This window comes from Scyliorhinus canicula, chromosome 4 (genome assembly GCF_902713615.1).
Source record: "Scyliorhinus canicula chromosome 4, sScyCan1.1, whole genome shotgun sequence".
Lineage (NCBI taxonomy): Eukaryota > Metazoa > Chordata > Chondrichthyes > Carcharhiniformes > Scyliorhinidae > Scyliorhinus > Scyliorhinus canicula.
The window spans coordinates 214450257-214474835 of NC_052149.1; the positions used below are offsets into that span (position 1 = coordinate 214450257).

Below are 24579 nucleotides of genomic sequence, written 5' to 3' on the forward strand. Positions count from 1 at the left end.
GATGGCCGCAAAGCAAACCCCCGATGGCCGCAACCCACTCCCCCGATGGCCGCAACCCCCCGATGGCCGCAACGCAACCCCCCCGATGGGCGCAACCCCCCGATGGCCGCAACGCAACCCCCCGATGGCCGCAACGCGACCCCCCGATGGCCGCAACCCACCCCCCCCCATGCCGCAACCCACTCCCCCGATGGCCGCAACCCCCCGATGGCCGCAACGCACCCCCCCGATGGCCGCAACCCACCCCCCCGATGGCCGCAACCCACCCCCCCGATGGCCGCAACCCCCCGATGGCCGCAACCCACCCCCCCGATGGCCGCAACCCCCCGATGGCCGCAACCCCCCCCCCCGATGGCCGCAACCCCCCGATGGCCGCAACCCACCCCCCCGATGGCCGCAACCCACCCCCCCCGATGCCCCCCCCCATGCCGCAACCCACTCCCCCGATGGCCGCAACCCCCCGATGGCCGCAACGCAACCCCCCAATGGCCGCAACCCCCCGATGGCCGCAACGCAACCCCCCGATGGCCGCAACCCACTCCCCCGATGGCCGCAACCCCCCCGATGGCCGCAACGCAACCCCCCGATGGCCGCAACCCCCCGATGGCCGCAAAGCAAACCCCCGATGGCCGCAACCCACTCCCCCGATGGCCGCAACCCCCCGATGGCCGCAACGCAACCCCCCGATGGGCGCAACCCCCCGATGGCCGCAACGCAACCCCCCGATGGCCGCAACGCGACCCCCCGATGGCCGCAACCCACCCCCCCGATGGCCGCAACCCACTCCCCCGATGCCGCAACCCACTCCCCCGATGGCCGCAACCCACCCCCCCCCCCCCCGATGGCCGCAACCCCCCCCCCCCCCCCCATGCCGCAACCCACCCCCCACCCCCGACACTGAACGGCGTCAACCATCATCAATGGTTGACGCCGTTTTAAATCAACTGTGATTTTCGCCGACGTGACCCGTGGCCACGTCGGCGGGACTTCGGCCCATCCGGGCCGGAGATTTAAGGTCAGTGCAAATAAAATGAAATCCCGCCGGCGCCAGCTGTTTTCACAGGCTGCCGGCGGGATTTGCACAACGCCGGTTTTTTACCGGCGGGAGAATTCGAAAACCTGCGGGAGCGGAAATAACGCCGCTTCCCGCCAATTCTCCGACCCTGCGTGGGGTCGGAGAATCCCGCCCCAGATCTGGGCACAGTACTCAAATTGCTGGCTGACCAAAGCACTGTGCTGTTAGATTATTTGTTCCTCTGAACTATATCCTATTGCTTCAGCTATAGTTCACCATTTTATTGGTATTGATTGCTGCTCTGCATTGATTGGATACATTGAGTATTTAGTTCACAGATTCCTAGGTCACTTTCAACTTCACCTTTACATATTTCAAACCATTAATGGAGCATGCTATTCATTTATCCTTCATATGAGCAATACTGTATTCAACATGAGACAGCATTATATTTCCTACATTCACTAAATATTTTGGCACTCATTTTATTGTTTCTGAGATCACATCACTGAGATGCTGACAAAGGACGCCAGCCGAACTGCCCAAACTATCCCTCCCCTCTGTTTCCACCACCTTATTCCAACCCAAAACTCTGTACCATTCCCTCATCGACCCAGTCCCATACAAAACCGAAATGTGCAAATAACAACCAAATGCACACACATATAATTCCAAGGAACCCATACCAAAACCAAACATGTGCAAAAAACATCTCAATTACAAAACTAGCATATACACAAGTCATAAAACATACAAAAATTCCCAACAATAGCCCTCCCCAACCCATGTTCCTTGACAATGTCACCCTCTCCTCCAGCCTCGTAAAGTAATGTTCCCTGTCCTTAAAAGTCACCCGACGTTTGGCCAGGTGCAACACCGCAAAGCGAACCTTACTCTGAAAGAGCACTGCCTTGATCTTATTGAACCCTGCCCACCATTTGGCCAGGTCGGCACCAATGTCCTGATAGATCCAGATCCGATTTCCCTCCCAGCAACAGTCTCGAGTTGCCTTCGCCCACCTCATAATCTTATCCATTTCCTGGAATATGCGCACACGCACAATCACTGCTGATGGCGGCTCCCCAGCTCTCAGCCTCTGTAGTGACTGTTGGCCATGATCCACCTCTGGGGCCTTCTCGAAGACCCCTGCCTTGACCAACTTCTCGAACAGCCTCGAAACATGGCCTGTGGCACTGGTTCCCTCCACACCCTCTGGCAGACCCACAATACCCAAATTCTGCTGCCTGAACGAATTCTCCTGTCATCCACCCTCACCACCTTACAGGTCTTCCCCAGCATCGCCATTTCTGCCTCCAACAGCACGGTCTGGTCACTATGATCTGACACCGCCCTTTCAGCCTCTTGGATCATTGCACCATACTGCTCCCTCATTTGCGCTGGACCAGTCCCCCTGCTTCTCTTTTCGCTTTAACAAAACTCCCCCCTTGATAATATCTATCAACTGCTCCACAGGCAGCGTGGCAGACGACGACAACCCTTCCACCCCACCATTCTTCCCACTGGTGCTGCACCACGCGTGCCATCTAACTCCAGAACTAGGGCTCTCACTGACTTTTGCCGAGTGTGATACCCCACCGACATGCCACTCTGGGGGAAAAAAACCACCATCCTCCACTCACTTTTCCCACAAAAATCACACATTAACTGGGTAAAAAGGGCCAAAGCCAACACCTCCAAGCAATGGGCTACCTTGGGTGCAACCGATCAGCCCATGGCTGCCACCAGAAGTCCACTATTGTACTCTAAAAATATCCAGAAATGTTTAAATTTGGATCCTGGGCCTGCATTCAGTTAGCTGATCTCAGATATCTTGGTAGTTGAGAGCTCAGAGTCCCTAGATTGAGGGCAGGGGGCTGTGCCAAGAAGTGAGAGAAACAAAAATGAAGCAGGATTCCATTCTTGATAATGTTCTAACTGATCGTGCTAAAATTGTGCATGCTGATACTAAGTTATCCCCATGATCAAATAGTCTTTTGATTGAATAATGATCATTTGCATGAGGTACTGGCAGGTAATTCCTGCCTCTGGAACCATACTTCAACAGGAACCATAAGCCTCCAGAACAGGAAGGAGAAACTGCCAAAATAGTTGAAAAAATATACAAATTCTGTATTTGAAATAAATAAGCCAGTAAACATCTACACTTGTTGCAGAATGTGATAATACTGTACCTTTCTTCTCCCAGAGTCAACATGTTTCTGTTTTTTTCTAGCCTCCACTCTACTGCCTGCAGTTCTGCAACTGTTTGTTCTAGTAGCTCAGACACAGAATCCTGCAAAAAAAGTCATAAGTTGAAAATAATACCAGACTCTTTTCTTTCAATGATATTCATGGATAGTCAGACAAATTAATCTTCCTTCCAAGATTGCATAAGTCCGAGGTCTTTGAATAGACATCAATCCTATGAAAAATATCAGCAATAGAACCATAAGGCTTGCAGAATAGAGAGAGGACAGTTTAGGTATTTGCCAGTGCACAATCCTTTGCATAATATTACGCAACTCTATCATTTTAAAATTGGTTGTTCAAAAGGAGGAAAATTAATATATTTATATTTATTATTCTATAACTGTGATTTGTCTCAGCAGTAAGTATAATAATAATCTTTATTAGTTTCACAGGTAGGCTTACATTAACACTGCAATTAAGTTACTATGAAAATCTCCTAGTTGACACACTATGGCACCTGTTCGGGTACATGGAGAGAGAATTCAGAATGTCCAAATTACCTAACAGCACGTTTTGTGGGAGGAAACCCATGCAGACACAGGGGGAACATGCAGACTCCGCACAGACAGTGACCCAAGCTGGGAATCCTGGAACCCTGATGCTGTGAAGCAACAGGGCTAACCACTGTGCAATATGCTATGTGCTTAGCTGTTCACCATAGGAGAAGCAGAAGGATCCAAATTATATTGATACTGCAGGGAAAGCAGGTGAATCAGTTACAAATTGAACTCTCATAAGACTAGCTCTAAGCAGAACGAGCAGAATGAGTTGAAGCCGATAAGCAAAGTGACAGAAAATGTTGTTGATAGTGCTATCAAGTGACACTTATTTGGCAGTAACCTGCTCACTGAAGTTCAGTTTGTATTCCACTAAGGCAACTCAGCTCCTGACCTCATTACAGCCTTGGTCCAAACACAAACAAAAAAAGCTACACTCAAGAGGTGAGGTGCTCATGACTGCACATGACATTAAGGCCACACTTGACAAGATTGTGGCATCAAACAGCCATGGCAAAGCTGGAATCAATGGATATTGTTTGGGGGGGGGGAACTCTCCGCTCATTGGAATCAAACCAGGTCAGTCATTCACAGTCCGGGGACATCGCTGCCAAAGATCCTCGGGCCAGTGTCTTCGGCCCAAACATCATTAGCTGTTTCACCAATGACCTTCCATTATAAGCTAAGAAGTCGCTCATGATGATTACACAATTTCCAGGACCACTCACATCTCTGCAGATGCTGATGCAGTCCACGACCATATGCAGAAAGACCTGGACAAGCGTCAGGCTCGAGCTGATAAGTTGCATTTCTTGCACATGGCAGAACATAACATTGATCGACACCCGGAGAAGGTAGCGTTTCACAGTCATACAGATATGGATTCCTCAGCATCCTGACATGCCATTTTTCATGCACTACCAAGCAAAGGGTGGCAGTATTGCGATTGGAAATCTTCTGAAGAATCTGCCAGCATAAGGATTAGACAGTATGCACATCTCATGATGATAGCATCAGGTGTTAGTAGTGCAGCCATCATTCAGTAAAGGTGCTTTCAGCAATAATATCTGCCGAAGAGAAACAAGCCTCTCTGCAGATTTGTGGATGCAGTTGGGAAAGTCCCGTATATCTCTCAGACAACCTAACTTGCATGGCCCCCTTTTCCTCTGTGCACATCAGCTTGAAATATTTCTGACAGTAAATCTTCTAGTATGGATAAAGGAAATTCAATGCAAAGTAAGTAATTGCTGTCATCATCTGTCCCTTGATTTGAAGTTTCACCTCTACTCAGGGTTGGGATTTTCTGCCACAGGTCTTCATGTAACTGAATAGGCCAATTCTTGACCCACAGATCTTTGGGCACATAGGATGGTACATCCCAGAGTGCAGAATTTGTTTTATTTTCTTTCCTTCTCTGCCGCCACTTTGTTTCATCATTAAAATGTTATGACTCAAAAGTGTGACACAGCTTGATGGACAGGTTGTCGCCATTTTGAATGATTAGTAGCCAGCTCCTCCCAGTCATCAATGTCAAACCTGCCACACTTCAGGGAGCTTCAGTGTGTCTTTGACAAGAGTCTGAAGAGGGAAACAAAATATTTACGAGGGTCCAATTTACATAGCTTTAAATTGTGTGAGGCTTTCTAAATGTTCACCCAACTGCAGTTTGTCAAGGCCTTGCCTGGTCAGGTTTTCTGATGGGGACGTTATCTGGAATATGGCTAAATATTCTTCCCTACCTTCTATTCCAAAGTACAATGCTTCAGATGGGAGGCTCAGGATCCCATGGAATTGATTTCTACTGGATTTCCCAGCATCTACGATTCTACAGGAATAAATAGTGGCTCCATTTCTACTGCCTGTTAAATTAACTTGGTTAAATGTTCAGAGCCAATCAAAATATCTCTCTCTCGTCATTTTGCCTTTTTACTATTTTGTCTCTCATATTGATCATCTGCCAGAGACTGGTAAAACGTCCTTTCGGAAAATGTCTGAATTTGTGCAATAATTGAAATTGAGATTCAAGATTTGATGTTTATTTGGAAATTCACTGCATTAATGTCACGCCTAGGTTTACCTTGCAAAGATTTAAATTAATGACCTACTTTCTTCTCTGTTGAGGAGAGTTCACTTTCTGATTGAAGAACACCTTCATTTTTTGCATTGTGTTTCATGCTTTCTTCCTGTAGATAATGAAGATTAAGGAGGTTGTACCAGTGTGTTGACCACTCTCCACATCTGATAACATTTGCCAAGCTGATCTGAGCTCCACCCTGTTTAAAATTTAAATAAATTGTCATTTATGCATTAGGTGTGACAAAACATATATTCAGAAGTTACTGGAAATAAGATATTAAAAAATTGTTGGTCAGAGAGTAAATATTAACATCACTACGCATTATACAAGAGAAATTGTTATGATGAGAATCCTAAAAAATACAATATTTAACAGCTAATGCTTCATCCCAATTTCTGTTGATCCAATGAAGTGAACCATTTGAGTTTTTGATTCTAAAAGTTTGGTATCTTTGATATATTCATGGTACTGGATAATTGCGGCAAGTTAGTTCTTAGATATTTACATCCAGCTTAATTGGTAAGAAACTCAGCTGCCACTTTAGGAAAGTGTAGACCACTTTCAGTCTGTTACAGCTTCATCTGTGAATGTTGACACTTTGCATTTGCCCCCATGCCCATTTTCCCAACCCAGTTGACTGTTAATTTTCAGTATTGCTATTTAATGGTGTTCCAGTACAAGTGAAACAGCTCCAAAATTTGTCATTCTAACTACGAGGGAATGCCTCTGTTCACTATTATGATTTCCGAGAATCATAGGACCCCGATAAGCCAATAAATGTGACTTTGCTTACTATCTTCTGAACTTCTTGTGTGATTCAAAGAAACAGAAAATCCACACAAAAATCTTCAAAAGGGTGGTGATTATTCTGCACACTAGGATAGCATCCCTTGGAGATGGATGGAATTTGCATTGTGCGAAGGATGTAAATAATGTAAAGAATTAAGATAACTAATCTAGCTTTCTCATTGTTCCTGCATTGGCCTCACACTCTACCTTGTTAGAAATGTTACAAATCTAGAAATGTGGCCATTATATAGGAGCAATATCAGCTGTTTATGACCAATTTGCCAAAGATCTTGTCATGACCAACATTTAAATCTGAACAGTAATTATTAATACATGAAGATTACTCTAAACTACTGGTTGAAACCAAAGATTCTCAGTAAGTACATTATGGTGGTGATGTGAAATGAACTCAGGCATTTGACCAGCTCTTCTTTATTCACTGATTTTAAGGGGGGCCGGTTTAGCTTAGTTGGCCAGACAGCAAGGATAGAGCAAGGTCAACAACGTCCATTTAATTCCCATACCGGCTGAGGTTATTCATGAAGGCCCACCTTTTCAACCTTGCCCCTCCCCTGAGGTATGGCGATCCTCAGATTAAATCACCACCAGTCAGCTCTCCCACTCAAAGGGAAATGCAGCCTATGGTCACCTGGGACTATGGTTACTTACTGTACTTGCATCATAAGAATTAATAATAATAATCTTTTATTGTCACAAGTAGACTTCAATGAAGTAACTGTGAAAAGCCCCTAGTCGCCACATTCCGGTGCCTGTTCGGGTACACAGAGGGAGAATTCAGAACTCTCACTGTGGGAATTGAACTCGCGCTGCTGGCCTTGTTCTGCATTACAAGCCAGCTGTCTAGCCCACGGAGCTAAATTGAAACACTGTCATGAGTTGCTCTGTAAAAGACATAAAGCTTATCATAGATTATCATAGAATTTACAGTGCAGAAGGAGGTAATTCGACCCATCGAGTCTGCACCGGCTCTTGGAAAGAGCACACGACCCAAGGTCAACTCCTCCACCCTATCCCCATAACCCAGTAACCCCTCCCAACACTAAGGGCAACTTTGGACACTAAGGGCAATTTATCATGGCCAATCCACCTAACCTGCACATCTTTGGAACGGTTCAGAGTTTGAAATTGTGGAAAAAATAATGGCCAATTGCTAGCCCAAATGAAATTGTGTCCAAGGATACCCTACTGGAATGCCAAATACGTTGGTTCCTCGCAATAAAAACCCAAAGTTCTTGACCAACTGCAAGCTCAAAAAAAGGTGCAGTCTTAAGCATTAACATTTAACACAGTTACCAACCAAACATTCTTCCCGATGAGATTTATCCACTGAGCAAACATCAACTCGCAAAGTCTTCTGAAGCAACGCAGAAAAGGAAAGGGTGATCCAAAAGACTTCATTGAATGTGAGGTTTTCAGCAGCTGTTGATGCTTTGGTGCGAAACAGACAGCTTGCATTTTCAGAGCATGGGAGCACGGCCACACGGATATAACTGCACCAAAAAAAACCAAAACAGGTCAAATGCATGGGAATTTCAACACTTAGGGACTCTGATATTCCATCAATATGAAGTCAAGAAAAAGTAAGGGCTGTTACACCATGCAGAAGCTTGTCATTCATGGAAGTAGGATTCATAATGGGGGCCCAGGTTTGGACATCAGACTTGGCTTGATTTATACAATACAATGGAAAATCAACTAATATTGTTCCTCTCCCAGTCCATTGAAATTATTGAGTCACACTTAATGGGAACTTATGCTATTGCTTTCCACACAGAAACGGGATGGTGACCTCTAAAGAAAAATTAAGGATGTCAAGAATATCTCTTAATGCTAACAAGGCACTTCTGTAGCTACAGTCTCTTACATAAACAACAACTTGCATTCTTAGCACCTTTGACATAGTATAAAGTTCCCATGCACTTTGCAGGAGGATGATCAAACAAAGTTTGACACTGAGGCACATAAGGAGAGATCAGAGCAGATAACCAAAAGCTTGGTCGAGGAGGTGGGTTTTCAGAGCAACTTAAGGAGGAAAGAGGTTTAGGAAGGATATTGCAGAATTCATGCCCTCGGCAACTGAAACTCCAACGGGGAGTAATTAAGATCAGGAATGCGCAAAACTTCAGAATGAGAGGAATACAGGTATCTTGAAGGGTTGTAGGGTTGGCGGAGGTTACATAAATAGGAAGCGACAAATCCATGTGGTTTGAAGAATTTCAAATTCAAGGAATTGTTTGTGGAGGGTGGAAGATGGGAAGCTGGCCAGGAATACATTAGATCAGTCTCGTCGCGAGGTAACAAATGCAGGATGGGGTATTTCAGCAGCAAAGAGTCAGTCAATGCTATGGAAGTAGGTGGCAGGCATGGTGGTGGAGGTGCCAGAGGGTTGGACAATGGACAGTAGCAAACTGCACACCTTTATTCAAGAAAGGGTGCAAGAGAATTCCTTTTAAAAAAAAAAAATTTAGGGTACCCAATTATTTTTTCCAATTAAGGGGCAATTTAGAGTGGCCAATCCACCTATCCTTCACATCTTTTTGGGTTGTGGGGGCGAAACCCACGCAGACACGGGGAGAATGTGCAAACTCCACACGGACAGTGACCCAGGGCCGGGATTCGAACCCAGGTCCTCAGCGCCGTAGGCAACACTGCTAACCACTGTGCCACCGTGCTGCCCACACAAGGGTATTCCTAATAACTACAGGCTGGTCCGTTTAACATCAGTAGTGACAAGATTTTAGAAACAATAAATCGGGGGAAAGAAAATTAACAGCGGCTTGGCGAGGTTTAAGTTTAATGAAAGAGACCAGTACCAACTTGTAAAAGACAGATCATATTTGAATAATCTAACTGAATTTTTTGATGAAATAACAGAGAAGGATGGTGAAGGAAAGCATCTTGACAAAGTACCACACAAAAGGCTGGTTAACAAAAATGAGTTTCATGGAATTGGAGGATCAGTGTCAGCTTGGATTAAAACGTGGCTTAAAATACTGTGTGAAATCTGAAGTAAGAACAAAAAATGTTGGAAAAGTTAAGCATCCTTGAAGGGAGACAGAGTTAATAAGCTGAACTTTACGTAGCTCAATGATGGGGCGGGAGGCCAATCCAGAAGTTTTTGGATCGCTGTCTCCAGTGCCTGAAAGTCGGTGCATAATAGGTGCCGTGGCCAATTTTTGGCTGCCGGCAGAGTCAGCAACAGCTGGGCTGCAATATCAAACAATGTTTAGGCGCCTGGTAAATTTAAGGTGAAAATTTTGAATTCTTATACACTGTTGCAGTTGGTAAAAGCTAGTTTATAAATGTGTACGAATATTCGTCCAGTTTTGAAGCATTCTGGACCTCTGCCAGCAAAGAAATCCTAGATGAAAAGCAAGTGTTTAGGGAGATACTGAAAATCATGCCTTTTATACGATATGCCTCTCTACAGATGGTTCAGAGAATGGATCCAGGGGATTAGGAGGGCCCAAAGGCTCCCTGTGAGATCAAAGTGAAAGGCGGGAAGTCCTCAGAGCAACAATACAAAAGCAATCTGGATGGTCGCAGCGGCTTGGTGTTGAACAAACCGCTGATGTCATGTGTGTGGCCCAAGTACATATGGCAGCATGATGCACACATGCCACTCTGCATGGCGATGGTCGTGAGGTGGTGGAATTGCGACACCTGATAAATGTCAAGGAGCATAGAACGAAGTGTGCCAAGTACACAATTGTCACACCATTCAATGAATGTTTGCAGCACAGAATCATCATTACAATCTCCCGCTTTTTTGCAGAAGAGGGAGAACAAGGCTCTCAAAAAGATCAGGGGCGCGATTATCCCAACAGGAGACTAAGTGGCGACGCCGGAGTGAAAACCGGAGTGTTTCACTCCGGCGTCGTAGGCCGCACCTCGCACCCTATTCTCCCACCCCCAGGGGGCTAGGAGTGGCACCGCGTCAATTTTGCGCGCCGTGCCTTGGCGCCCACGTCAAAGCGGCGCCGCCTAAATGACGCAGCCGGCAGCGCTTAAGTGACGTCACCCGCACATGCACAGGTTGGCCGGCGCCAACCCGCGCATGCGCAGTTGCCGTCCTCCCCGCGAGCGCCCCGCAAGACATGGAGGATTGATCTTGCGGGGCAGCGGAGGGAAACGAGCGCGTCTTTTAGAGACGCTGGCCCGCCGATCGGTGGGCACCAATCGCGGGACAGACCCCTCCTGAGCATGCCCCTGGTGCTCAAACCTCTTCCCTCCCCCCCACCCCCCCAAACAGGCCACACACGCAGCGCTCGTGCGCTGTTCACGCTGGCAGCAACCAGGTGTGGTTGGCGCCGGCGTGAACCGGTCGGATTGGGCAGGCCGCTTGGCCCATCCGGGCCGGAGAATCGCCACTCGACCGTTAAAAACGGCGAGCGCGGATTCTCCGAGCGGCCTGTCGTTAAACACGGCATGCCGCTTTTGGGGGGGGGGGGGGGCGAATCGCGTGCGGGTGCCAGGGCGGCGTGGCGGGAATTGCCCGGCACTCTCGCGATTCTCCCACCCGGCGTGGGGGTCGGAGAATCGCGCCCCAGGACTGGGGACAGTGTCCCCTCCTCACCTATCCTGACAGCCATCGGGAAGAAGGTCCTTGGGTTTGCTGCCAACGAATGCAGCTTGGTCATAGGTCAAGGCAAGATGGGAAGAAGACTCCGGGTTGGTGAGATTCCAAGAGTGCTTTTTAACTACAGCAAACATTACTGAAGGGGCAGGGAAGTCGAGGGTGCTTGAAGCTGCGAAAGCTGGCGGGTAGATAGCATGGGTGCATCATAGAATTTACAGTGCAGAAAGCCATTCGGCCCATCGAGTCTGCACCAGCCCTTGGAAAGCGCACCTCACTTAAGAACACACCTCCACCCTATCCCCATAACCCAGTAACCCCACCTAACCTTTTTGAACACTAAGGGCAATTTAGCATGGCCAATCCACCTAATCTACACATCTTTGGACCGTGGGAAGAAACCGGAGCACCTGGCGGAAACCCACAAGGACACAGGGAGAACGTGCAGACTCCGCACAGTCAAGGACCTAAGCCAGGAATCGAACCTGGGACCATGGAGCTGTGAAGCAACTTTGCTAACCACTGTGCTGCCCACCACTGTGCTACTGTGTTGGTTTATGACTTTGTAGGTTTAACCACATTGTGGAGGAACTGTGCCTCTGAATAATATTTCCAATGTCTCATATGTTTCCAATGATGTAATATCTCTCACTAAACCTACCCGGAAAGTTGACGATGCTCCTAACTTTCTTTCTTGTTTACCACATAGATGCAATGCTGACAGCTGCAGACATCATCCCAGAGGAACAAATATGCACCTGCGAGGAGGGAGAGGATGCCTCAGAGCATGCAGCATCACATCCTTGCTCTGCATCTAGCACCAATGACCTTCGGTGCATATGTGCATCTTGGCTCTAACGATAGATGCACTAGTGAGAGCCCATCACAGTCACACAAACAACTTTCAGAATTTGAGATGGAGCAGGCCTCTGGCAGTCAGAGGATGCTGGAGTTGACCTAGTTGCTGAGATCTGGAGTTGTCGGTCAGGCGGCAGATACTGGATGTCCAGCTCAAAGTATATGGAGAGGGGTTGCACATGACACAGAATTCTGGAGAAGACTTTTGTGATGACACATAATACAGAATGCCTGGCATCCTCCACTGGCAGATTGGTAACTTTCATGGAGGGCCAAACCCAGTAGATCAGTTGACACAATACTGGGTATGTATTCTGACCTGCACTCCATTGCTTTCTCTCTGACATCCGGGCATCTGAGCCAGATTGGTTAGATACAAGGAGTCTGGAGTCACATTCAGCTTCTGCGCCTCTTAGGAAAGCTGGAACGACCAAATGGATCTAGTAGCAGTGTAAAAACAGTTACTGAAGCCATTGGGGAGCACCTGAGGATGCTTCTGATGCCCACAGCCTCTCCTCCACTCCTTTTCTATTGGCATAGATGTCTACGAGTGCTATGACAATTGATGAGCTACTTGCCACTCTGGAGACTTCCAACACATCAGGGTCCTCATGGCCTCAGGTGACCACAGGATGGCTGCTAAGTCATCTCAGGCAAGATGACGCAACAGTCAGTAGTCTGTCCCTAATAGAATTGTCAGTGAGGTAGGGAAGCAGCATGCCGCAGCACCAGAAAAGAATAATGAAAACTTGATATTAGTCACACTTTGATGTCTATTATTTTTAGAGATTTGAATATTGAATCACTGTGTATATAAATGTTATTTTCCAAATATTATCTGGCTGTCTCTATTCATTATGTTTGAATCCTTCTGATGGACATTATTTGGATCCATAATATTGCCCATACATGACACTCGTGTTCATGTCACCGAGCTAAGCACAGGAGAGAACAGCCATGAAGGTGATATTGAGTTGGAGAAACTCAGCTACTGGAATCTTTCATGATCAGAGCTTCCCATGTCTCATGGGCATTCAGTCCCCCACCTTGGACCGGCTCACCCTCCTCTTCCTCTGACTCCTCATCAGAGGACCGGGCTGTCTACCTCAATTCTTCGTCTGACATGGTTTCCACTCTCTGGAGGGCCAGAATGTTCAGCCGAGTGCAGAATATTACCACGAGGGAGATTCTGGTGAGTGCATATTGGAACGATCCAGCTGATCTATCCAAGCATCAGAACCTCATCTTCAGCAGACCAATTGTGGACCTGGTTGATGTGCAGCTTTTGTTCTGATGATGCTCAGCCTCCAGCCTTAGATTTCAGCCATTTTTCCGTGGGGTATGTCTAAATATTCATCCATTCAAAGGCCCATAAATATCACTGGCAGATGGAAGTCCCCGAGGACTTGGTTATGGCTGCTTCCCGGGTACCTTGCGCACACCTGCACGATTCCTTGATTGTAATCGCACATAATCTGCAGTTACGGAGTGGCATCCCTTGCGGTTGATGGAAGCTCCTTGGCTGGCTTGCTAGTGCTTTAATGGCTATGTTGGTACAATCAGTGATGCCTGGCACCAATGGGAAAGCAGCCATCGCTAGAAAGTCTCTTGCTCTTTCCACTTGACTGCTGCTGTCTGTTGTGAAGGAAATATTTATGTACATGCCTAAATGTGACATTAGTGAAGGTCTTTATAGGTCAACATGGGAGCTTTCTGCCCATGGTGACTACTGTGTTCCATTCAAGCTCAATGAAACCTCAAGGAACAGCATTTTATCTTTCAACTCGGCACTCTACAGCCTTCTGGACTCAACACTGAGTTCAACAACTATGGATCATACCTTCTGCCTGTGTTATGGTCCAGGTGTTTTTTTTTTGTTTTGCTGGGTTGATACTTTCTGGTTTCTTTCTTCATCCCTTCTTTTTTTTTTTTTACACACAGGGTAGTGGGTGCCTGGAACTCGCTGCCGGAGGTGGTGGAAGCAGGGACGATAGTGACATTTAAGGGGCATCTTGACAAATACATGAATAGGATGGGAATAGAGGGATATGGACCCAGGAAGTGTAGAAGATTTTAGTTTAGATGGGCAGCATGGTCGGCACAGGCTTGGAGGGTCGAAGGGCCTGTTCCTGTGCTGTACTATTCTTTGTTCTTTGATCAGATAATTGCTCTGTCGCCATTAACGTCTCAATTGGACACACTGTATCCATTACCACTGTTGGCTGTTGCATCATGAAATATTTTGTTATTTAATCTTACTCCAATTTATCACAGACATTCTCCTTTCTTCTTCCTGCCCCTTTCTCCCTTCCACGTGCTTAAAAACTCTTAGGTTTTTACCATTCTTCAGTTCTGATGAAAGGTCATTGATCTGAATAGTTAACTCTGTTTCTCTCCACGAATGCAGCCCGACCTGAGTTTTTCTAGCATTTCTTGTTATTATTTAAGTCGTGTAAATGGTTATTTTCAGCCTGCAAAATGATGAGAAGTAATGTTCCTCAAATTTCAGTACTATGTTGATAAATTTAAATTACGTGGATATTAGAACAGTAAAATATACCAACGATACTAAATTTGGAGATGTGGCAGACATTAAGCATGGTATGAATTGACGACCTTAGTCAGTTCGGCTCATGATGTGGAGATGCCGGCGTTGGACTGGGGTGAGCACAGTAAGAAGTCTTACAACACCAGGTTAAAGTCCAACAGGTTTGTTTCAAACACTAGCTTTCGGAGCACTGCTCCTTCCTCAGGTGAATGAAGAGGTTTGTTCCAGAAACATATATATAGACAAATTCAAAGATGCCAGACAATGCTTAGAATGCGAGCATTTGCAGGTAATTAAGTCTTTACAGATCCAGAGATAGGGGTAACCCAAGGTTAAAGAGGTGTGAATTGTCTCAAGCCAGGACAGTTGGTAGGATTTCGCAAGCCCAGACCAGATGGTGGGGGATGAATGTAATGCGACAAGAATCCCAGGTCCCGGTTGAGGCCACAACTCATGTGTGCGGAACTTGGCTATAAGTTTCTGCTCGGCGATTCTGCGTTGTCACGCGTCCTGAAGGCGTGCCCGAAGGTTACCTTATCTCTAGATTTGTAAAGACTTAATTACCTGCAAATGCTCACATTCTAAGCATTGTCTTGCATCTTTGAATTTGTCTATATACATGTTTCTGGAACATACCTCTTCATTCACCTGAGGAAGGAGCAGTGCTCTGAAAGCTAGTGTTTGAAACAAACCTCTTGGACTTTAACCTGGTGTTCTAAGACTTTTTACTTTTCGATTCACAGAATGGGAAGTTAAGCAGCAGAATGAATTTAACAGAGAGGTGAAGTGTGAGGTGATGCATTTTGGCGAAGGGATCAGGCGAGGAAAAGTAGGCTTAATGGCACAGTTCTAAAGAGTGTGCAGGAACATAGGTGTTCTCTGCATAGACCAGGGGCGCGATTCTCACGAGTCACGAAGACTCGGGAAGCTGGTGTCAAAAACGTGCGGGTTTGACGCCAGCCTCTGCCCCCCCCCGACCGGGAACCGATTCTGCTCCCCGGTCGGGGCTAGCATCGCGCGGCCGTGACCTCCGGCATAGCGGGCTTAACGAATTTCGTTAAGCCCGCTAGCCAGAGTTAGCGACGGCTGATGCGTCAGATGACGTCAGCCGCGCATGCGTGGATTGGACGACTCCAACCCGCGTATGCGCGGATGACGTCATCACGCATATGCGTGAAACCCGCGCATGCGCGGGCCGGTATGCCCCTCAGGCGCCCTAATACAGCCTGGATACAGCGGGGCGGCGGAGGGAGAAAGAGTGCACGGGGTGAGTGCACGGGGTAAGTACCCGCTGCCCGCGATCGGTGGGCACCGATCGCGGGCCCATGGCACCCTTGGCACGGCCGTGGTACTGCCGTGCCAATCGATGCCATGGTTCCCAAGATCGGGACTTTACAGCCGTTTTTACGAACGGTCAACCCAGGTGTGTTTTACGTTCATAAAAACGGCCGTAAAGGCCTTGGAAATCGGCCCATCGGCCAGGGGTGAATAGCTGCTCGCCGTAAAAAAATGGCGGGCAGCGATTCGTGTTGGGAGGCGGGCGTTGGGGGGGGGGGGGGGGGGGAGAATAGCGGGAGGGCATCGGACCAGCGTGGCCGTAAAAATTTACGCGCCCGCTATTCTCCGCCCCGTCGTGAGTGCGGAGAATCGCGCCCCAGGCTTTTTAAAAGTGGGGGTCGCGACCCGCAGGTGAGTCACGGGCTGGCATAAAAAGGGGGGCGGCACATCCTCAAATTAACATAGGTATCTCAACTGCTGGGTAATATCAGCAGGATCGCAAACAGAAAAAGTTTTATGAAAAAGGCCTATGTGAGGAGAGATACAGGAGAATGTATGGCCCAGGAGTGAGAAGCAGAGTGGACTGGAAGGTTGACAGACATCGCAAACAGATGGTTAGCTGTAATTTGGAACCATCACACGGACAATACTGAAGCTGAATAACGGGACAGTGGGTCATCACCAATCAATCCGACTCTTCTCTCTTCTCTCAACTAAACTTAAATTGAGTAGCTTTTCAGATTCATCCACTAAGAGACTCAGTTCCCATTTCTATCGAGAAGTGAGCACAGATCCCCACCCTGAAGCCCTCCACTTACACTCTCTCTTGGTCCTTTTGTTGGAAGGAGCTTTTGGGAAGCTCAGCACCAGGCTGGAGAATTTACGCATTAATTCTAAATGTGGGCGGGATAACAGGGTTTGGAGAAATCTGTCTTCTTTCTTTCTGGGTCAGGGTGTCAATCCTCACCTGCAGTAAAACTCATTGCATTTACCTGGCACTCTGCATTTAAACCTCCCATAAAACAATCACACTTGGACTCTTTCACAACAGCTATCGAAGGAAAATCCTCAGAATTTTATGGAAACTCGCTGTCTTTGTTTGCACAACCCCGCCCTCCAACCCCACAAAATCATCTTGCATTGTACGTGAATAAAATATGGATATCAATCCCAAAAAAAGCTTTTCCTTTTTAAACCCAATCCCTTTGTCTTTATCGCAGTTTAATTTACAGTCATGTTCTGGATTCCTGTTCCCCAGCCATTTATTAGCATACTGCATCTTCTCCTGCAAGATTATTTTTAAGATTAAGGGCTATTAAGCCTAAATTTCTCTAGTGTCTCCTCGATGTTAGTCATGGCTCAATGGGTAACGCTATTATCTCTACATCAGGCGGGAGTGGGTTCACCTCCACAGCTAGGCTAAGTGTAGTACTGCAGGGATACTGCCCTGCTAGAAATGCCATTTTCCAGTTACCATGTTTACTGGAGACTCTGCCTCATGTGGATGTAAATGATTCCATAGGACTACATTGAATAAGAGCAGGGAGTTATCCCTGATGTCCTCACTAACATTTATCCCTCAATCTACATCACAAAAACAGATTATCTGGGGTGGGAGCCTCTGGCCGCATTCCTGGGATTCACAAATAGGGATAATGAGTACAAAAGCAGGGATGTTATGCTGAACTTTTATAAAAGCCCGGTCAGGTCACAACCAAATTATCGCATCCAGTTGTGGTCACCACACATTAGGAAGGATGCAAGGATTCTTGAGAAGGTGCAGAGGAAATTTATCAGAATGATTGAGGGATTTTAGCGACAAGGTTAGGTTGCAGAGGCTAGGGTTGTTCTCTTGGGAGCAAGAGACATTGAGGGGAGATTTGATAGAGGTGTACAAGTGTGATAGATTTAGATAATGTAGACAAATAAGAGCTGTTCCCATTAGCTGTGGGACAAGGATTAGAAGATACAGATTTAGATTTGGGTAAGATATGTATGAATTTTAATTTGATTTATTGTCACGTGTACTGAGGTACAGTGAAAAATATTGTTCTGCGTACAGTCCAGACAGATCATTCCATACATGATAAAAACATAGGACTTGAATAAATACACAATGTAAATACATAGACACAGATATCGGGTTAAGCATAAAGAGTGTAGTACTACTCAGTAGAGAAGATGTATGAAGAGATCAATTCCATCTAGAAGAGGGTCATTCAGGAGTATGGTAATAGCGGGGAAGACGCTGTTTTTGAACCTGTTAGTGCATGTTCTCAGACTTTTGTATCTCCTGCCCAATGGAAGAAGTTGAAAGAGAGAATAACCCGGGTGAGAGGGGTCGTGATTATGCTGGCCGCTTTCCAAAGGCAGCGAGATGTATAGACAAACTCAATGGATGGGAGGCGGGAACGAAGGTTTTTTACACAACAAATGGTAATGATGTAGAATTTACTCCCTATAAGTGTAGTGGAAGCAGAGGCAATTAAATGATTTCAAAAGGAAATTGGATGGGTACTTGAGTGAAATAAACCTGCAAGGCTATGGAGTTAGAGTGAGGAATCTGACCAATTGGGTTGCTCGACAGAGAGGTGGCCTGGACTCAGCAAGCCGAATGACCTCCTTCTGTGTTGTAATGACTCTGAGACTGACAAGCATTTGCTACAATTTGTTAATGTTAATTGTCAACAGTTGGTTCAGTTTCCTGCAAGATGTGCAGGCTTGGACTGACCGAAATTTGCAATCCTAAATAATTCATTGTCATAGTTTCTCTCCCACTTGAGCCCAGAAGTATTGTAGGCAAAATTTCAGGGCATTTAGACTGCCTAGCACAACTACTTCAACCTATTTATAGCCAAGTTAAAAAAAACGTTTTTGGTAACCTATTTCTAAGTTGGATCTCCAGCCCCATTACAACTAACTGCAAATAACTTTGTTTCTTGTTTTGGCCTCTGGCTTTGTTGTAGCCTGTTTCATGTAATATTACTATTCATCACATGATTGTACCATTAATCCATCTGTATTGATATTACTTACAGCTGACTGAGTTCTCCACATTTGCTCTGCAAGGTCGTTGGCATTTCTGCCAATCTAATTTGGAGACCGAGCTCCAGCACAATAGCAGTAACCTGAGACTTTCACTAAATATTGCTCATTTTAAAAAAACTTTGAACAAACATTGATGAAATCTCTACATCAGAATCCATGAGAAATTATGTCATGGTCACATTTCAATTATTTTTCAGAGAAGATTTAATGAGATTCTCATGAACAAATGTAAAGAATTTCCATTAATAAGCCAGAACATGACTTTTACATGGTAGGCATGAAATCATATCAAATATCTCTCACCAATTCCTACAAACTGCTTTGTGCTTATCAATACTACTGAGAACACAATGGAAACATCCATTAAATTATATGGCTGAATTTTATGTGGCTCTGTGAGCCCTACCTGTTAGGCTAGAATCAAGGGAGCCCACCCTGTAAAGGGCACAAGAAGTCCTGCCTCAGAGAGCTGCTGGCCAATTAGATGCTGGCAGTGCCACCAGGAATAGTGGCCACTGTCAGTACTACACTCCAGGATTGAAGAGGTATTCAGCTCTGGATCGGGACTGAAAGTGGAGGTCTTGGGAATCCCAGTAAGAGTTTGAGGAACCATGGGTTGTGGGGTAAGGAGGGGGCAGTAAGACTAGGGGGAGTAACAACTTTTTTGGGGGGGGCGGGGTTCTTTCTGAATGGCCTGTTCAGGAGGGATCTGTGCCTCTGCCTGACATGAGGCCGCACAGGGAAAGCTGCTCGGCTAGCCACTTGGCTTAATTCTCTCTGCAGTCAGTTAAATCCTGGCGGCCAGGAGTAGTTTAACTTTCTTGCTAAACTTCAACTTTCATTTTTACTCCCAAATTCATATAATCGTATAGAAAAACATAAATATTGGCATTCAACAATTTGCACTATCTACAGGAATGGGAAGGTAAATCATTTAAATGTAAATCTTTTTGAAGTGTATTCACTTTCAAAAGTCATCACAAGTTATAACCTTTCAGCCAACCTAGTCTGTTCTTCAATCATCTTAAATCGATCTTGCAAGATCAAAAGTTTTAATAGTAGGTGGTGATCAAATCGTGCTCACCTGCAAAACAAAGATTGTTTCTACTTACAGTGTACGGTTCTGTGGCAATGAGAGCGCTGCTAAATTGCTCAACTGAATAATAAATATTGCAAATCTTTTGCTTTTGTCATCATACCTGCCAAAATAAGGACATTTAATGTTAAGCAAGAAACTTTGCAAAGCGTAGTAACAGCTTACCAAATGTTATGCAAATGAATGAAACACGATAGAAAAATCATAGTATCCCTACATTGCAAGAGGTCTTTCGGCCCATCCACTCCCCTGTTTACCCCGCCCTAGCCCACAAACTAACCTGCACATCCCTAGACACAAAGGGGCAATTTAGCATGGCCAATCTATCTAACCTGCACATTTTTGGACTGAGAGAGGAAACCAGAATATCCGCAGAAAACCCATGCAGACACAGAGAAAAGGTCCACACAGACAGTCACCCAGGGCCTGAATTGAATCTGCTAGCCACTGTGCCACCATGCCACCCCAATGCAGTAAAAGAAACACATTTCAATTCTAATGAGCTGTAAAGCAAACCAGTTTGACCAGTTTAGTTGGGGCCTTTAGGTATTCTCTTGACCTTCACGCTTTTCCAACTTTTCACTGAATTGCCATTTCAATTGTTTGGCTGCTCCTTCTTTTCAAATTCCCTAATGATACTTAGGAAAGATTTTTTTTCAGAATGCTTCTCCTTTGGTTACAACTCAAGTGAACTTTTGGCAAGTTCAGTTGTAAAAATAAAAAAAAGTTGCAGTTTTTAAGTTGCCAGTAATTTTAAAATCTTTTTGACAATATTAAGAGAACTTCAGATCTTACTTCATTCCAATCTGGAGTCGGGAAGCTCCTAGTGCTTCAATTTCATCATCAAAAAGTACATCTTCTATCTCACACGATCTAGAGTTAGATATAACAAGTAAGAACAAACTGCACATCCTTTTAAGTCAATGAGCTATTTTGCATTTTTCAGTAATTGTACTTGCAATTTTGTTGCAGGAATTTGGTGACAAAATAGAATACAGAAACTGCCAAGTTTCAAAACTGAAAAATGGGTTTGCAAGTGCAAAGAGGACAGGACAAAAGGAAATAATTTTTCCATTTAAAAAAAGTGAATATCCTGGAGAATGTGCTTTATATACCTTCTCACTGCTTCATATACACCACTGTCACCTGCCACTGACTCGTCTGATACGGCTGCGGAAACACAAGCAATTTTGTGATGGATTACTGGTCCAGACATCTCTGTTTGAGTGCAAGCATCTGAAAAGTAGCAGGAGATAACATTTATCAATATCATTTTAAATTTTCTGAACAGAATTACAGTCATTTGGTTTAATTTTGAGGAAGGAAGAACATTGCAAATGCTGGAAATATAAAAGAGAGAGAAAACATTAGAATGATGCAGCATGTCCATCAACATTAAAGAAATGTGATGGCACTGAACATGAACATTCCTGAACATTGAATACAAAGTTTTAAAACCTGAAGCGCTGCAGCACCTAAGAAAATAGAAGTCAAAACTTGGAACTGTTAAGGAAGGTTCAAAATACTGACCAGAGAAGGGCTGGGAGCAAGCATTCTTTGCAGAATTTCCTTTACAATGGTACAATGAGGTTCCCTTTCAGTAATAAAAAAAATTGTAATATGGGGGAGACAGCATTTCTCATTCATGAGAAAATTTCGGTGGAGATATGCATTCAGTAACTGCATTCAGGTTGCTTTGACCAGCATTTCTAAAAAAATAACTTCCATTTACATTACCAGTGAGTAGACTTTTCTCTTTTAGAGGCTAAGTGTGGTGGTGGGTGGGTTTGGTGGCATGGATCCCATTGCTCGGAATGGTGGGAAACGTGCTTGGGACCTATTTGATTATGCATAGAGGAATCACCTTGCAGGTCAAGAACTGATTCATCTGCCCTGCTGTTACCAAGTGGGCCAAGTCCGTGCGCCATACGTAAGCACAACCAGAGCTCATCTTGCTCTCTCCAGCCCAGTTACCTCCAGGACACCCATAGAAATGTCTTTGAGTCAAAGAACGTAGGCTACAAGCCAAAATAAGGCAGCAGCACCCCACTTCAGCCACAACGCCTTCCAGGTCTTTATCAGAGAGTGCAGGCACACATAGGAACACCCTATATCTCCAGGAATGGCTCCAAAAAGCACACAAGCCTCACTCCTCCAGCCTAGGCCATCGCAAGGACTTCAAGGCAACCGGCAACCGCATTCCAGTGCCGGAAGAGGGTGAAGAATCTTATCCGCTCCGCCAGGTTGTTATCCTCAACTCCCCGCAATATCAAACGTTTATCATGGCATCATGTGCCCAAAAGGTTACTCTCTTCAGGAATCTCACACAACCATCAGCAAGGTACAAATATCACCACTGCTTGTCACACAGAAACCTTCACATTACCACCATCTCATCGGTCATGGTGCTCACACTCCATCCTCAAAACTGCTGGGGAGGGCTCATCACACACAAAGGGCATGCACCTTTCACAATCTATGCTCCATCACTTCTCATCACAGGCCATTCTTTTGTCTTCATTCAGGACAGGCTTACTACCCTCAGTGAATTCAAAGAGATTAGAGATTGTTGGGGAGGACAGGGATCACACCTGTGGGGAAGGGGAGATTGCATTGTCTCAGTACAGATCACAGATCCATCAGTTCAACACATCCTGACAATCACAGTGATCCACACGCAGTCTTATAATCCTTAACATGTGATGTCAATCTCACTGAAGATAGCTTGGTCTGATGTGAGGGAGGTGTGTTAAACACTTTTTAGGAAGTGTTTAGGGCGGCACTGTGGTTAGCTTGCTGCCTTACAGCGGCAGGGATACAAATTCAATTCCGGCCTTGGGTGACTGTGTGGAGTTTGCACTTTCGGCGTGACTGCGTGGGTTTCTTCCGGGCACACCGCTTTCCTCCCACAGCAGAAGTGCAGGTTAGGTGCATTGGCCATGCTAAATTGCCCCTTAGTGTCAGGAATGTGCAGGTTAGATGGAGTTATGGGGTTGTGGGATTGGGATAGGGGAGTAGGCCTGGATGGGGTGCGCTTTCAGGGGGTTGGTGCAGATTGATGGACCGAATGGCCTCCTTCTCCACCATAGGAATTCTTTTATCCAATATTAGATTATGGGCTTCTGACTCTTCTTCCTCTTGAAACATCATTGTAAGGGCAGCTCAGAAGGCTTGAGGGGTCAGCAGCAGTTGGATCTCCCCAATGGTAGTGCCAAAGGTCAAGACATGGACAGGTGGCGGAGATGCCCCACAACGCCCTCATCTCACTACCCACTCGTTTCTCATTTTTGTGCCGACGACTATTTCAAATTTTAGGATCGTTTTCATTGCTGAGTGGAGACCCACTTCCCAGAGCAAGCGCATACAGGGAGCACTGCTTCCCTTCTTAAGAGATCGTGGCCTGTTGAATTGTGAGGCGAGAAAGCGCAAGTGAGAATTCTTCAAGCAATCGCTAGACATCGCTTTAGATGAAACTGAGGGTCAGGATAACTGTGTCCATCTTCCCTTGCCTTCACTTTACTCCTCCTGGAATCTGGCAACGATTAAATACGTGTCACAGGCATGTCTCTCACATCTTACTTTCTCGATAACATCATTGCCTTCAAACTGACTCTCATAACCCTCAAGGTTCCCGGCACTCCTGAGCTTCATTCTCTGAAGATTTTGCATCCACCTTCATTTCACACTCCGGGAAGGGTTCCTCTTTTTGCAGTGCAGGTTGATATGTGAAACAATAGCCTTTTTGGTTTATAAACATTAGGGGTTGTTGTCATGGAGCCCTTAAGGCATGTAGGTACAGTCGATTGCACCCTTCACTCAAGGGATGCCGGAGATAGCAGCAAAGCCAGTGAATCACGTAGCCTGACAACCTTCGCTCACAGCAAACCTCACATACTGCTGTGCCTTGCTGTAATGGGCATTTAAGTTTTTGTTATGCATTTGTGTGTTAAAGATTGCAAGGTGCTGTGCAGGTCTCCTATGGATCCCTGGAAAGACCCAGAGGGAAAGAAATTGAGCACTGCGGCATCTTTAAAGCCACTGGGAGGGGATAGTCTCCACCTCCATGGGGCATCAGTTCTTCATGAAGATCTACCAGAGCTCAGAACACGCACAGATGTGTGCAGCACGGTCTCTCATTCATTTGTTAAATAGGTATATCCAAGGACTTGTGTGTCGCCTCTATTGTCTGGGTCTCTCCTCCTGACCTTCTCGTTCTTCTGGCTTCCCTTGACCCTGGACCTCAGGCAGACCCTCCACCTGGAGCTAAGCTTGGGGTCACCTTTCCCGCCTTCATTTCCTCCATTGTATCATGATCCTCAGAATGGCTGCATGGAGACCTAGATCCATTTTTCCTTTTCCCTTCTCACTGAAATGTAAGATTGAAGACATTAACGATCAACAGGTCAAGATAATGAAGCTCACAATCTCTTACCTATGGCAACTGTAATGGCGTATTGTGGTTTCTGCCCGACTTGCATAATCGCTGGTGCAGCCTGACCTCTGATGCTAGAACACACATTCAGGTG

The 24579-nt window shown here is 45.9% G+C and overlaps 1 protein-coding gene across 2 annotated transcripts in view; it reads right to left on the reverse strand.

Annotated features, from left to right (window-relative positions):
• Positions 1-24579, reverse strand: part of wwc1 (WW and C2 domain containing 1) — a 204741-nt gene that overhangs the window by 58241 nt on the left and 121921 nt on the right. The window contains exons 12-17 of one of the 2 annotated variants that reach the window (XM_038796050.1): positions 21169-21223; positions 20849-20926; positions 20070-20156; positions 7947-8139; positions 5868-6035; positions 3208-3308 (exon numbers count right to left, since the gene is read on the reverse strand). In XM_038796050.1, the coding sequence (XP_038651978.1) occupies positions 3208-3308; positions 5868-6035; positions 7947-8139; positions 20070-20156; positions 20849-20926; positions 21169-21223 (682 nt within the window). Of the gene's footprint in view, positions 1-3207; positions 3309-5867; positions 6036-7946; positions 8140-20069; positions 20157-20848; positions 20927-21168; positions 21290-24579 lie in introns of both variants that reach the window. The other variant, XM_038796049.1, reaches the window with a different exon arrangement.